Below are 16859 nucleotides of genomic sequence, written 5' to 3' on the forward strand. Positions count from 1 at the left end.
GGAACATATAAATGTGAGGTCTCTAAACATCCTTTACAAGGAAACATGCAGTTGGATTAAGTAAAATCTGCAAGGCATACCAAAATGTGTTAATAATAATTCCTTCAATCATGAATTGTAGGAATGCAATAGACGCATTTCAAATAAATAACACACAGCTTTTTAACATATTAGAGCTGTAGTTATGATTTTTAATCCTTATTAAGATTAGCTTAAAATTAGAATGGTTTGTTACTAAATTAGGTAATAGACATTTTCACATGGAAAGGAAATAATACTCAATTTTAGTTCAAACATGAATTCATATTTTTGATTAACATTAAAAGCCCCATAAAGCTAAATGATTTTACAAACCATAACATTTTAATCAAATACTTGATTCAATTGCTATAAAAGCTGTACATTGTTATTTTTTAAATTATCCATGGTTTCTTTAATCAATAATGCATTATCTCCACAGTAAGTTTTTTTTTTTAAATGTAAACTTCCAACAAAATCAGTAGGAATATGAAATGATACAAACATATCATCTCAATTCTGAATGTTAAAGACTTAATAAAACTTATTTACAAAATGGGTAGGCTAATACTACATTGACATTTAATATTACTAACTACCTTTCCTCTATATGGACTGATTATATGATAGATTTAAGTTGAAGATGATTTACCACTTCATTTCCCCCTGTGTAAAATGAAATTGCAAAACGTTATCACTTCCAAGTACAAACATTTGAAGATATAATTGTGATGTCTTAGATTTCCCTCAGTGATTAATTAAAACCATTTGTCCCATTACATTTGCACTCAACTATCCTATTATACATTTTTCTGATTGTTTTGACTAAGGAAAAGAGGAGGGGGGGGGGAGAAACACACCCTCCAAACCTCCTTTTATTAATTGGCAAAAAGTTGGTATACGGATATGAAGCAAGCTGTTTCAAAAATGATAATAGCAAACGTTTTGTTTACTTCCGGTATCTTTCCTACCTCTTTGCAGTCGGAAAGTAGCGAGAGCAAGAGGAGCCGTCCCAGGCGCAGTACGGGTCTCGGGCGAGGCAGCACTCGGCACAGGCTTTCCCGTAGATATCACAGCGGTGCAGGGGCAGCTGCGCAACCCCCGCCATGGAGCCAATATAGAGCTGTTGCTGTGGAAAGAATTTATTATTACGACAAAGCTAACTTGCTTTCCGAAGTTTTCTTTAAAAATGTTTATACATAGCAAAGATAAATTTATATTTGCAGGTTAAAAAAAAAAAAACATCTCATTATTGGCAGTTTCTTCGAAGGCCTGGCAAATAACGTGACCATTTAAAAATAGAGAAACATGAACATTTAAATAGTTGACTGAAACAGGTGAATTTTATAAGTATAGACCCAAGGGAAGATAAAGGAAGACAGTGATAGCGATATGTCAACTCTACCTAAATTAAAAAAAAAAAAAATTAAAGACAGTAAGACGTTGAACAATATAATGATAAACTTTTCAAGTTTTTTGGTTCTTAGTTAGCTTGTGTTTGCTTCTACTGCTCATCATTTTGATGGATCAGATGATCTACCTTGCTCTGTAATCCCGAGGCAGCAATCATTTGCTTCTGACTCCTGGGTGCCCACGTTGCCTGGGATGTAGTTTTAGGGGTTGCATTTGTGAGACGTTTTGCTCTAAACCAAATGTGTTGTCCTTGCACTACCTCCAGGAAAATTACTTTAAACATAACCACAGGATGACTTCTCATTTGAAATGTCATCCAAGAGGGAGGTCAAGTACACTCTGGCTGGTGCAGCAGACCTAAAGCTGAAGCTCAGGCCCTGTGGGCAGTGCGGTAAGGGGCAGCGAGATACCTGGATGCTAAGTCTTCCTCTGCACCAACTCTCACTGTGACCTTAGGACAACCACACTATTTTCTAAGCCTTTTCCATAAAATAAGCATGTCTAACTAAATCTTTAGAGTATGCATCCAGATAAAATGTTTAATTATGTCGTTATCCTCAATGAATTTGGAGTTACCCAATAAGGCAGAATATTGGAGGGGAGAAAATTTCCTAGTACCAACAAATTCAAGATTTCAGCACAGTATGAAAAGTACCTTTTACAAAATTGAGCCAATGTAGCATATCAGCTGCAAATTTATCTAAATACAAAATGAAATTAAATAAAATTATTTAGTGTTTTCTTCACATTCTACTGTAGTTGGAGTCATAGTTTCCTTTTTCTTGCACTAAGGGTTGAGTAAACCCTATGTAAATACTGAAATATGTAACACTTTCCATGGAAAAGATCTTAAAAATGTTTTTTTTTTTAATTTCTCAACTATATAAATAAAAAATAAGTTACAGAAAAGCTGATCTCTGAAGCATGTGTGGTCTTTTAAATATTGCAAACTTCCTGAGAGTCAGCAATGGGTATAAATAAAATTGCATTTCCAAAAAGACTTTCAAAGATGGACTACATATGTGAATAAACAAGTAAGCTGAATAAAAACAGAAGTATCTATTGGAATGAAATAAATTGTTAAGGTTATAAGGAGTATTTTTATAGAAAATAATTCTGTGCTTCAAGCTAACCAACTAATTTTATCTTAATACAAGAAAGAGAAATAAATAAATAAATAAATAAATAAATACATATATTTAAAAACATGGAAGAAAAAAAAAAAGGGAACTAAGAGGAAAGAAGAGATACAACAAAAAACAAACCATAGTGAAAGCAGTTATCCTGACCAATGTTGCTCATTTCATTCCAGTAAGTGAAAACTATTTATAGTAGAGTATTCTAGTATAGTACAGAGTATACATTACAGCTGCTCAACTTCTTACTATATTCATCTTTATTACTATATACTGACTGATGATATAAACCATGTCAAACTAAGAAATGAAAATTCCTTGGGAAGAAAAAAATGAAGTATCATCTCATCTCTCAGCTTTTCATTGAGAGACACTTAGGTTACATTTTATCTTTCTTAATAGCATCTGCAGTGTGCAATAGCAGTTGACCATAATTTGAAAAATATTAACAAATAACTTAATTCACAGAATTAACTTTCCCCCCTCCTATTCTTCATTTCTGTTTTCCAAAAGCATCATTAAAAAAATAAACTTAGATTGTATTGAAAGCAAGAAATCTCAATGTAAATTTAAAAATGAAACTAGCACATAATACTTAAACAACAATTAACTTAGTTAAAATAGGGTATTAACATTCAGAAGCATAGTTGGCATTGGTGGATAAGGACACACTGAACCATATATTGTGGTCATAACTATTTAAAAATCTATTGACCAAAATGGTCAACCCATTCAAAAGATCACTCTATGTTTGTCTAATAGCTTTTAAGAAGAATGAGCAAAATTGATACAGGTTTTTAAAAATATGGCATTTGAGTAGAAAAATAGTTGTTGTTAACTAAATAATATTTAAATATACCATATATCTTTAGGAGAAAAAAAAAAGAAAAATAATACATGAGAAGAACAGAAAACTCCAAATATGGCAACTAAAATTATTGTAATAAAAAGCTAAAGTTCATAAAATGCCAAAAATTAAATATAACTCAATGGCCAGCTTATATCTTACAATTATTCTGCAGTACTATTAATGATTTGTAAAACCAATTATGCTATCTAAATGAAATACATGGGAGGTTTGCAGGCACCATTGAGCTTAATCCAGTCACTAGCAAGCTACCTGATGTGCTTTTTCTGCCCAATTTAACATCACCATAGGCTTTCTCACTATCCTCCTTAACAAGTTGCAGGTCATAAAGCAGGAGATGAGTCCATTTATCCAGAAAATTAGCTGTAACACTGATTATCCATCTTGAAACTATTGCCTCACTCTTACAATTTCCAGGAGCTTTAAAGAAATGGAGTCACATTTTAATGATAACAAACTCCCACTATTGGAAAATAAAGACTGGGGACACTTTCTTCCAGCATGAAATTTTAAACTGATAAACTGTTCTTTGTTGTTCTTGTTTTTTAAAAATATTAATGAAATGTATTACTTTTAATAGGCAATTGTTGAGTTAGCTTTTAACCTTTTTTTAAAAACAGAAATACATCTTTATAATACTAGATACAACATAATGAAGATTGGCAATGAAACCTAGTAGAGAATAACTAACTTAATAAATCATTATGGGAAATAATATCCCAGTTTTGATTTCATCCTGTTAATCCCCAGATTTGCTTGCCAACATTGGACAATTTTTAGATGATAAGAACAGGTGAACACACGCTTATGAAGTGTAAGATAACAGTATCAAGTCAATAATATCTGCACTCCAAGTTTCTGTAAATATCTTGGAGGTTATCAATCTATTTTGACATGTATGTGTGGAAAGGATATACTCTGCTTTATTGGCACAGTACTTTAGTGTCTTGTACAAGGGCTAATGCATGGTCAGAGATAAGACAGTTCCGAAATAAGATTAGCCAAATGATTCTCATATTAAACAATTTTGGGTGTAAGTTCTCACTGTAGCGAGTGTGGGGCTCCCCATTCCATCCTGTTTTTTTTTTCTTTCTTCTTACTAGGTTATTTAATAATTAACTATTAATTCAACTCAATATTAAAACCTTTTTAAAATATAATTACCAGTTACATATTGGATAGAAAGGCTAGATAGCATTTATGGGGAAAGGGTATTTGGTTAGAAGTTAAAATTATATTTGTTTTGTACATGTCACTTAGCATTTAGAAGTCATTTGTGTTCACGTGTCTTGCCAAGCATTCAGTGTGACTGGAAAGTCTGTTAACATGCTGTCCATAACCTATGAACTCATGGAGTTTAATAACATCATTTGGCAGGACTGTTTTGCCATTATTCCTTCATAGTTAGCCAAACTAAATGTTTTCCTTAGACTATAATGCCACTGAAAAAGTAAGTGACCTTTAAAATCAAGATCTCCAAACATATATAGTCTAGTGCATGCTTTTAAGCCTATAAAGTGTACTTTGTTTATATAAACAGATAAATTAAATTATAAGTTTACACTCTGAAATATCCACCACTGTTATTTTTAAAGGAAAGATAGATAGATTAATACAATTATTTAGTAAATTATATCACAATAACCAGAAATGCTATAAATGAAAATTTACAAGTAATAATCTAACAAGTATATTTATAGGACATATATGAGATTGGTCAAAATGTGAGGGCAATGAAAATATCTTTAGATTTTATTCTACTAGTTTTTTGTAAAAACATTCTTTTCTCTTTTTTTGAACAATTGTCAATTATATGGATCATCAATATATTCATATATTTAAAACACAAATTTTTAAAAAATGTAGAATACTGGTTTTAATATATAATGATATTACCTGCTTAGTGGAAAGCTCCATTGCTGAAATAGTAGTTGGTTCCTAAAGAAGGAAAAGAAAATGTGAACCTTTGGTCACTTATAAAAGTCATCAATTAATGAACATAGAACACAAACATATGTTTTCAGAGAGAAAACTTCAGTACCCGTAAGAAGCAATATAATTGATAAATTAGATACATAAAAAATTTCATAGGTAAGGGTTAAATGTGTGGAACAGACAAGAGTGTGTTAATGTCTTTCAGCCCAAGACCATTGGGAACACACCTATACTTTATCAAGCTGGGTTTACTGCTCACTGTAATAAAGGATGCCATGGATTGCTCAGTAAGCAATGAAATGACTTACGGAGATGCTATCAAAAAGCTGAGGTAATTCTATAGTTGGGTTTCTTTATAAATCTTATTTAGAAGGAGGGAAGAACTGAGTGAGGATAAAGCAGTGGTTGGAAACAAGTAGCGGTCATTCATGTAGGTAGGATATGCGGTTTGGTCATCTTTCATGGTTTGGATACTGTTTGTATTCTTGTGTATGTTCAAGTATAATTTCAGGAAGGTCTTGTTTTCCTCTTGACTCATCAGGGTCTCAGAGTGACCCCGTCTGCTGTTGGTGTTCTGTGAAAATGTGTATGTTCAACTGGAGAACACCATGGCCTGGCTGAAAGTGTCAGGCCAACTCCTAACAACATCAATGATGAACTGATAATGTGAGGCTAGTGTCCAGCCATTGGGGGACTGTAGGAGCTCAGCTGGGATGAAAGCACTGTTGAGTGTTCTATGGAAGCCTACCAAGTTGGGCTCATTACTCACTACAGTGAAGGATGCCATGGAACTTCTCAGTTAAGTGTTGGAAAGGCTTATCTCTTTGGGGCTTGTATTAGGTGATTTGAACACATGTAGTTAGCATAAATAAATACTCTCCTTTTATGTACTTAGACCACCAAAAGGTTATTCATCTGAACTCATTAGCTTATTCCTTGCAATGCTAAGAAAGAGATTGCTTAGAGGTTTCAGAGGTGTTTAATGAGAACAAGGCTTTGTTAGGTAGGAAGAATAATTTTAAAAGGCCTCCCTGTGTAGGTGGCTGAAACAAAGTATAAAGAGCTGAACTCTGGAACCAAACAAACAGTATGGATTCCAACAGTCACTCAAACCTGGCCATACGTGTGATACTAGGTGAGCTACATAACTTCTTTGTAATTCAGTTTTCTCATCTGTGAGGGTGGTTGAGGAGATTAAATGAGTTAATAAATGTAAAGCACTTTGCAAATGTGCTTGTTTCTCTCTCTCTCTCTCTCTCTCTCTCTCTCTCTCTCTCTCTCTCTCACACACACACACACACACACACACACACACACACACACACACACACTTTTCTTGCTTTAGCCTTTCTATTTAGTGTTTATTACTATCAGGAAATACATACGAGTTCTCCCCAACCTCCCAAAGCAGAATCTGAGGTAAGCTCTTATCTGCAGGTGGAGAGTAGGAGTGAAGAATTAAGAATTGAGAGGAAGGAGGAAAAATCAATAAAAGGATGCCATTGAAGTTACCACTGAGAGAAAAATCTAAGAATAATGGACAGTGACTGCCAAAACAGCCCACTGAGGTTTGTACCAGGACAAGTATTTATTCATTCCATTACTCAGTGGACGCCCACAGGGATGCTAAATCTCCCACACTCCCAGTTGTGACTCTTGCTTGCCCTTTTGCCTGCTGTCAGAGAAGTCCTGAGGCAGAAAGAGAAAGACACACAGTGGGAATTAAATGTAGGCTGATTGGATGTGAGGGGGGTCAGCAGAGCATCTAATATGTCTTCTTAGTTGTTTGTCTGCCCCTTCAACCCCAACACTCCACCCCAACACACACATTTAGGACAGGAATTTTTATTTTATTCATGGCCATATCCCTAGCGCCTGGGATAGTTCCTGGCATTCATAAGTTTTCCATAAGTATTTGTTGAATAAATGAATAAGTAAATTAATGAATAAATCCTCTACTAATTTTCTCTTTTTTAAAATATTTTCTATTTTTGCCAAGTATAGTCTGTTCCTTCCACTGAATGTGTATATGAAATAAAGGCAGCTATCATTTAAAAAGTCCTTAATTCTGCCCTGGCTAGTATGGCTTAGTAGGTTGGACATCATCCCATGCACTGCTGGTTTGATTCCCAGTCAGGGCTCATGAACCCACACTCCTGGTGGGGAGTATACAGGAGGCAGCTGATTGATGTTACCCTCTTTCATTTATGTTTCTCTCTTTTCCCTTCTTCTCTCTCTAAAAATCTATAAAATACTCCTTAAAAATAAAATAAAAATTAAAAATAAAAGTCCTTAATTCTTCAATCTTAGCTAGAATCTCTTTAAAAATATTCTACACTCACAGTCTTTATTTGCTCATATCCCATTCAGTGCCAGTCATCCTTTGGCCCACTGAGTCTTGTCCTTACTCTAAAGAGGTTGCCTAACACCCTCAAATACAGACATCACCAGAGAACGGATCTGCTGAATGAACTCTTTCAGCCTGTCTTATTATTTCTGGGCTTCTTTTAGATGGCATTATTGACCAGTTATTTCTTCTAACTAATGTTTCAGTTTTTCTCCCATCCTTTGATTTGGAATTATTGAGAACTAAACTTGTTTTTTTTTCTCCTGAGCTTTGCACTTGCAAATTACAGCTAATGTACTAGATAAAACCTTGAGGAAACCATCACAACAGCTTATACTTAATCTTAGTGACTAATCCTGTGCACACCGTGCAGAATGTATGTCACCAGAGATATTCAAACTGCAGGAAAGGAGGGTTCATCAGACTGTACACTGCTTGCTTCCATTCTAGAAAAGAAAATTTGACCCTTTCATCTAAAAGCCTTCTAGCTGACAGTCTTAACAGACTCAGAAACTGATTTAAAATGTATGTGACCACTAAACCTTGTTTTTTCTTAGGTTTCATAGGCACGCCTCTTATTAAACACCTGATTTCTTGTTTATACCATATAGGTGTCACTTTGGGAGCCCATCTGCATCACCACTTCCTGAAACGACACTCAACGATTTAACTGAATTGATTTATTTTTCAGGACTACATAATTGAGTCAACAAAATATGAACCAATCTACCAACTTTGCTTCTGGAATGATACAGCAATTCCATATCAAGTGGATGTGCTTAGGGAATTTCAGTCCATTCCTACTTTGGAAGAATCAGCTAATGATCTCTCTGTTCTAGTCCTGGATCCCATTCCATTGTCCCCCTTAGATCATGCAGGGCATCCTGTATAGGCAGGGCCCACAGCCCCTGTCAACAGGAAGCAGTTAATGAAGACATACTGTCCTCCCTCATCAGCCATAACATATTTCCCTAAAAAATTTAATGGATGGACATTTCTGAGGGGGAAATGAGACATGCTAGTAAACCAGAGCAAGTAGGTTAGGGAAACTGAGAATGATAGTTAAACACCCAAGTAGTTTACAGGCATCTAATAAATAGAAAAAATCCTATCTTCATAACAAGGATACTTAAGAGTAAATGGTTTACATTTCTCCTCCCCAACCAGAGTGTAAATAGCTTAAATCATCCCAAGGAGACAGATGGAAGCTAAGTAGACAGGAACAGGGACCATGGGGGGAGGAGGAGGAGGAAATAAAACAAAAAATCCAAGTAGGCGAAGTTACTAAGGCACCCCAACTGGGCAGGGAAGGAAGGGTGCGTGAGGGAGACACCAGCTTTAAAATGTTTAATGTTGCTAAGGCAGGAAGCTTGCTGATACCCAATCACAAGGTAGTGAGGAATACAAACCAATCCCAAGGAATTTGCAAAGGCAAGATTCTTTGAAAGGACTAGTCATGAAATAACAAGCATATAAAGTATATAAAAAAGCAAGCATGCTCTCTCTCTCTCTCTCTCTCTCTCTCTCTCTCTCTCTCTCTCTCTCTCTCTCTCTCTCTCTCCCTCTGTGCTGTGCTAGATTCTTGGATTGATGGCAGGAGATGTGCTCCCCTGTGCCCACGTGGATTATGGCTATGAGGGCCCCCACACATGGACAATTAGACTTTAATTTAATGCTGAACTACCCCCAACTGTAACTTGGGAAGGAAGCCCTGGACACTGGGCTGCTCCTGGAACCCAAGCCACACCATTTCTATTGTAGGACTAGCTCCTTTCAATAAACTTCGGTTCCACTAACACAATTTTAGTCTCTGATTTTGCAAGACAATGAACTCGGACTAGAAACCTAACATTTTGGTGTTAATCCTGCTCAGGGAGATGGATAACAGAAATCCAATTAGTACCATTTATGCCAACCACACCCAAAGACAGATGAAGTCAAGGCAATAAACTTCATGTTGGCACATCAACATAAAGCTGATGTATTTTCTATTGAGATCCTCCTTTAATGCCTTCCCTAAATCCCAGGACTTTAAAACCCTCAAGAAAGAGAACCCAGCACTTCCTCTCCTTCCTGGTAGCATGCCCGTGCCTTTCCCTTCCCCTCTTCTTTCCCCACAGGCATGCATCTCCTAAACTCTGAGGGTCCCCAGGAGACTTACAACCAGGAGAGCAATGAGCAGCAGCAGCTCGTCCTGGCCTAACACCCTGAACCTGTCTCCAAAAAAAACCCTTTTTTTCCTGACTTCCCAGAGAGCCAAAGCAGGCCCTCTCCTGCTGCTTCTTCTGCCCTAAGCCCTTCCTTGTTTCACTGTCTCAAACTTTAATAAACATACTCTCAAAATAAGATAAAATAAAGTAACTAAATAAAAGACAACCTGCTAGAGAAATACATGAGATAAATGATTTAGAATGTAAACTAATTTTATTAGGATAATTTAAAGATTCCCCATAGTTTAAATTAATTATATTAAAAATAAATATTTTCTATAGGAATTATAAACCATAAAGACAACTATGATGAGAGAAATGTTTATCAATTTTCTCTATTCAGTGATATGATCTTTAGAATTTATAGTAGCAACAAATCACAAAAATTAAGGAGACAATTCATCATTGATTATCACCTTATAGAAGACAAAGTTGACTACCTTACTTAGTTTTGTATAATATCAAAATCAATGAACCCAAACACTGAATTTAGAAGTGTTAAAAAGAAACATTTTCCATAGTAACTTTTTTAAGTCCAAAAGTTTCACAGGAGAAATGACTATGTGATTTTATAAGCAGCTGATTTCAAGCAGACTTTCAAGGTGCAAGAAAAATTTCTTAAAGAATTACTAACAGTTTACTCTAATTGAAGTAAAAGTTAGATATATCTAAGTTCTTTGAAAATCTTAAGTAAAACTATCTAAAAGTGAAGCTGATTAACATTAATGTCATGGTCATTGAATTACATATCCACAAGGGAGATGAAAATGAATTGTTTCATACATAAATTGTAAAACAAAACAAATCTCAACCCACACCAAACTCACATTGTGACACATTATGATTTCAACATTCTTAAATTAATATCTCAAAATCCCTTAATTAAAAGAACCTTATTTATTTTTCAGACTAGAAAATCAATAACAGTTTGGAATAAGATGTACTATATACTGCCTTAGTTGAATTTGGATAAATAAAATATTAAGACGGCATCCATTTAAATAAGCATATTTTAATCTGAGAAATAGCTGGTGGAGAATATGATTTCCATTTAAATCAAAAATAGTTTCATAAGCATTTTTTCATGCAAACTGGTTCATTAGCAAATCCAACTGGTATTCAAGTGAAATTATATTAAAAAAGCATCTTTTCAAGATTTTCTATGACTGTAATTCACTATATATATATATATATATATATATATATATATATATATATATATATATATATATATATTTTAGGTATTTTAATCTAGAACTTATTAAACTTTTGCATTTGCATAGCTTTTCAACTTGCTGATCCTAGGAGAATCTGACATAGCTCCCAGGATGCTAAACACTTGGGCACTCCTTTAGAATAAATTAATAATCTAGGTTTTGGAAAGCATCGGTTATGTTTTACATTTGAATGAAAATGAAAACTCTTTCATTTACTTGTTCAGCTGTTCATGGAATATTGCATAAGTTAGGTTTAAAGTGCATGTGTTATTGATGTAACTGCCTTGCAATCCCTTGCAGTTAATAGGACTATTAATAAACCCATTGCCCTAAAGTACTGCAACTTGATGTAATCCTTCAGTGTCTCAAAAGTAAAACCCTCGAGTGAAAATCCCACCTAGAGTGAAATAAAAAATCTAAATATGTCTGGCTTTTATTCCTTTTGAATACTTTTAATGAGATATAGATGTGGAATTTCCAAGCATTTTAAAGGAGATGTTTATTGGTCTAACTAGTTAACAATAGCTACCATTTACTGGTAATCTTAATTTTCCTTCTTTATATATTTTATTGTTGACAATATTACAGATGTCTCCCATTTGCCCTCCTTTTATTCCCCGCTACCCAGCCCCTATGCCCCTGCTCCAGGTCCTCACCACCCTACTGCCCATTCCCATGGGTGATACATATAAGTTTGCTAGGGGCCCAGTGCACAAATTTGTACACCTTGAAATGAACTGTGGGCTGTGAGACTGCAGTGGGAACAGGGCAGGTCTTGGCCCATCCTCCGTGCCTCAGGCCCCCGGTCTTCCAGCAGCCCCACTCCTGTTGCCACCACTCCCATGCACTTGATGACACTGGCCCCACTGGCACCCTCTGACAGTGCAGAGTGATTCTTTCATGGTCAGTGGTTCTGTCATGGTCAGTGGATGTGAGCAGTGGGTGCTGCCCTTATTGCCCCTCAGGAGCAGGGGGAGGTGGAGAAGCCCTCAGGGATGATCAGGGCCGGTTCAGGGTGCTGGCAGCAGGTGTGAGCAGTGACTCTGGCACCAGCTGCAGGTGAGAGCAGAGCCATTACCAGCAGCAGGGGTGAGTACCAGGTGGTACCCTGGCATACGGGAGCAAAGTATTTTCAGTAACCACCAGAGGCTCACCCTAATGACAGCAACTGGTGCCCCACCTTGGTCTGGCACCCCCACTCACCTGCTCCACCATCCCCATGGCCACTACCTGCCATGTTCCCCACTCTGCTGTCTGCTGCAGACACCTGCCATATTCTGCATGCACCCCCTGGTGGTCAGTGCATATCATAGCAACCGGTTGTTCAGTTGTTCTGCCATTCGGTCTATTTGCATATTAGCCTTTTATTATATAGGATATGTTCTTTGTTTTATCTCTCTTCGTCCCCCCACCCCATATGGAGGTATGTCAGTCTGTTCTATACCCCCATGCTTCAGGTCTTATTTTGTTGGTCAATTCATTTTGTTCATTAGATTCCACAAATGAGATCATGTGATATTTGTCTTTCTCAGATTGGCTTAATTCACTTAGCATAATAAAAAGTCATAATTAAAAAATGCTTTAAAAATTATGAACTGAAGAATTTGAGGATCAACTGACTGTAACCAGCATTTTCCTAGGATCATATAGTAAATATATATAGATTTGTGATTACAATAATATTTGGAATTAAGTTTGTCTTAGTATTTTAATGTCATTCTGAATATATAATGACAATTCAAAGTCATTTCTAGAGTTTTATAACAATGCCAATTTTATTTCACTTCTTACTACCCATTAAAATTTTACTCTGAAGTGGAAATGTTATTATAGAGAAATATTTTTTTCTATACTCTGGGATGTGATGTCACCCAAATAAAAGTATCTTGGGTGTAACTGAAACCACTGGAATGTTCTGTGATTAGCTAGGGTGTTTTCCTAACACCACCCTCAAGATGGTAATGGACATAGTACTGGCTCTAATTCAGTATTTCATTTGAGATTTGGTTATGCAGTCTAGCAAGGGCACATAATTAATATGTTCTCCTGGAGAAATTATGGTAAAATTAACTGGTTATATGACATTAAATATATTTTTTTTAAAGTCCAGGAGTATCAGATACTATCATGATCCTAAATTTGTGCCTTGTCTATTTACCTTGTCAAACTACCATCTTGCTCAGGTTAACCCTTTTTAATTTTATTTTATGTTAAATAGAATGATTCATAAGGTTCACTTAGAAATAGAGAGACTGTAACATTTCTCTGCTTTTTTCACTATGTATAGCAATTGCTTTAATGTGTTGTGTTTTTTTCTCCCACTGCAAAATTAAACAAAGTTTGACAGTGAAATATTCCAATTGCTGGACCACAATGTATGTATGAACTTTGCCTGATAGAACAGAATGTTGAAAGTAAATATTTCTCTAAACTCTGCCCCAATGTGTTTTTGTCTACTTGAGGACCAAAGAAATAATAATGACAATAATGCAGAGCAGAGAACATAGAAGTGAACTGGAACATTTATCTATGAAAAGAGATCTATTCTATGTTGCAAACAATCTTTTTGTAAAATTATAAATGCATAAATACTTCTTTCCATGCCTGCACTATATTACTTATTTATATTTAATTGTTAGACTGATAAATAAATTTTCTTGTGATATCTTAAAAAATACACAAATGTCATTTAATGGTTATCATAGGTAGAACTCAGTTGTGTATTTCTCTGGAAATTGCAACATGCTAGTAACAAATCTAATAGATATTAAACATATCTGTTTGTAACCACTCAAGATTTTGTTAGCAGTCATTTAAAATCAGAATAAAATAATCTTTATTAAACTGAATTTTTATTAATTTACTAAAAAATGTACCTAAGAAGAAAAATGTAAATTTAAAATTCCAGAGAAATGGGGAATATAAATTAGCTAGAATATAGTATCATTGTAAAATTATACATGTTCTGATTCATAAAATCCCATAATATAATTAATAAAACAAATATTAATTTTTAAATTGCATGATATGAATTGATACAATTAAATGAGAAAAAACTTAACTGTAATAATAGATAATAAATTAAGTCCTTGGAATTATGATGGATAACATATAAGAGTCTGTAAGCTGTATAAGATCATGGACCATGCCCTAACGGGTTTGGCTCAGTGGATAGAGTGTAGACCTGAGGACTGAAGGATCCCAGGTTCGATTCTGGTCAAGAGCATGTACCTTGTTTGCAGGCACATACCCAGGAGGGAGTGTGCAGGAGGCAGCTGATCAATGTTTCTCAATGTTTTTAACTCTTTATTCTTCTCCCTTCCTCTCTGTAAAATATCAATAAAATATACTTAAAAAAAATAGAGCAGAACCATGTTTTTTTGCATTCAACTCTGAGTTTAAATTTGTGCCAGAATCATGGTAAATAGAATATATTTGTGTACAGTGAATCTCTTTCTATATATAAAAGCCTAAGTGACCTTTACTACTGACCTTTACGGCTGGAATGACAGGATGACCGGCCTTGAGCTGTGACGTGCACTGACCCAGACATTGCTGCTGGGCCGTCAGCCCCAAATCTGGTTCACCTGCACTCCAGACCCAGACCCAATCTTATGTTAACTTGCCTTGACCTTCTGTGATTCAAGACAGAGGGAAAAATATCTGTACATTTCGCAAAAGTGTAGGGTAGGAATCCATGACAAATTTACCACTAGTGATATAAAAAGTATTACAACTTTTCTTCTTAGAAATAATTTTATAAAGAAAATCTGATGATAAAACAATTCATTAAAACGTTGCAGAATTGTTGAATGTGTTCATGCCCCTATCATTCTGAAAGTATTTCCCTTAATAGATTCATGGAACTTACCTATCATCCCAGTTATACTGTAAAGTATGAAAGAAAAGATTTTGGAGGTGGGGACTCATGAAGTTTGTTCATTGAGGTAACTTACATAAATAATATACAATGTAAATCATATATATTATCATTGAGAAAATAAAATATGAGCCAAGAATACATTTCTCTACATTTTTAGATTTTACTAGCATTGAAAATTTCAAGGTTTATTTTGACTAGTGTCTGGCTTTCCAATTGACAAGCTAATTAAAAGGGCATGCTAGAGTTCTTGTCTATACCAAGTTTAGTGTGCAGCTGTCCTCAGGGAAAGACATACGAATGAACTTGTTAACACTTGAAATTAAGCAGCACTCACCCGAAAAACTGCCATTTCTTCCAGCAGAACTTCTTCTAAATCATGCCAAGTCTCTTTAGGAATTGAAACCACTTTAAGAACAGTTCCGACATCTTTGAGAGAAAATGGAGAAGAGCACAATCTAAATAGACCTCAACAGAGTTTGGTGTTAATGAATGGATTCAGTATTTGACCAGAAAGAACAATTTGAGCTCAGTCTTCCTTTTATTTATTTTTTTTTGTTACAGGATTATTAAAATATTCATATGCATTTCATGCAATTAAATAAACTAAAAACGTAGCATGAAACTAAAAGAATCAACTTTTTTAGTAATAAATGAAGCTTTGAAGATGATATCACCCTGAACTTGCATAATTAAAAGCACATATAATAATTACTGGGTTGAATTATTATTCTTTTTAATCTCAATTGTCAGGTATCTCAGGAAAAAAAAATACAACAAAAATAATACCAGCTTTGAAATGTCAGGTTTTTCCACTTTTGTTATGAAATCAGGGACTACTATGAAGACTTAATGAAGTTTCAAAAAGCCAAGAATGTTGTCAAGCAACAAATAATTGTTGAGTGGTTAGAGCTTCAGAGCCTGGCTGCTCATGCTCTTGTCACCTGAAAGCCTATCGTACTTAGAGGCCCCTACACACAGCTCAACAACCAATAAGTGATGATTGACAACTTTATTTCTCCAAATGAACACCTTGGATTACTTACTGCAGTGTTTTTTTTGTTTTGTTTTTTCCCCCCACAATAATTGGTTAATCAATTTTGGTTAACATTTTGATTAATAAAATTTACAGTACTAAATAATTTAAAATTCAGAAGCATAAATCATAAAAAATGATTAAGTTGAATACATTTTAGATAGATTTCAAGCATTGTTTAATTTTAAAATTATTCTAATGACAAGAGCTGTCACTTTTATTCTAAGTTGGGTTAAGCAGATATTCATTTTCCACTATTTACAGGCACATTCCTATTTCTTGATAAAATGAAGAACAGGGGGTTATTAAATTAAAAAAATTTGACTCTTCAACATTTCAATTCTAATCAGCTGATCAAGTATACTTAGTTTCAACTGGTTCAATTTAATCAAGTTTAAAGTTTAAAGACTCATTATTTGAGAAGAAAATCTTGTCAGTAAAAAATAAGTTATGGCAGGAAAAAAATTCAATGTATTCATATCACTGATAACCATTTTCAGGGGATCAATATGATGTGATATATGAGATCAAAAAAGGTTGCTAGTGTATCCCTTGTAAAGTTAAAAAAAATCTTCTTTTAAGAAGATCCTTCTATGTTTACAAGACCTTAGACTCCTTACAATACCAAAGATTAAAGGTAAGTTAGGTTAAACTACTTAGTGCCTCTGATGGGTCTCCAGTATCCAAACATCACTTTATCTGTGTTCCAGATCGAGTTTTACCGAGTAGTATTTCAAACAATTTCACACAAACTGAATCAGATTACTCAACCAGGATCAATACATTATGATGTGCTACT

The 16859-nt window shown here is 34.8% G+C and overlaps 1 protein-coding gene across 1 annotated transcript in view; it reads right to left on the reverse strand.

Annotated features, from left to right (window-relative positions):
* SEMA3A (semaphorin 3A) overlaps positions 1-16859 on the reverse strand; it is a 182424-nt gene that overhangs the window by 13367 nt on the left and 152198 nt on the right. The window contains exons 12-14 of the mRNA XM_084897076.1: positions 15362-15453; positions 5332-5373; positions 990-1147 (exon numbers count right to left, since the gene is read on the reverse strand). Coding sequence (XP_084753202.1) covers positions 990-1147; positions 5332-5373; positions 15362-15453 — 292 coding nt within the window. The remainder of the gene's footprint in view (positions 1-989; positions 1148-5331; positions 5374-15361; positions 15454-16859) is intronic.

The sequence above is a fragment of the Pipistrellus hanaki genome (genome assembly GCF_964339955.1).
Source record: "Pipistrellus hanaki genome assembly, chromosome: 10".
Taxonomy (NCBI): domain Eukaryota; kingdom Metazoa; phylum Chordata; class Mammalia; order Chiroptera; family Vespertilionidae; genus Pipistrellus; species Pipistrellus hanaki.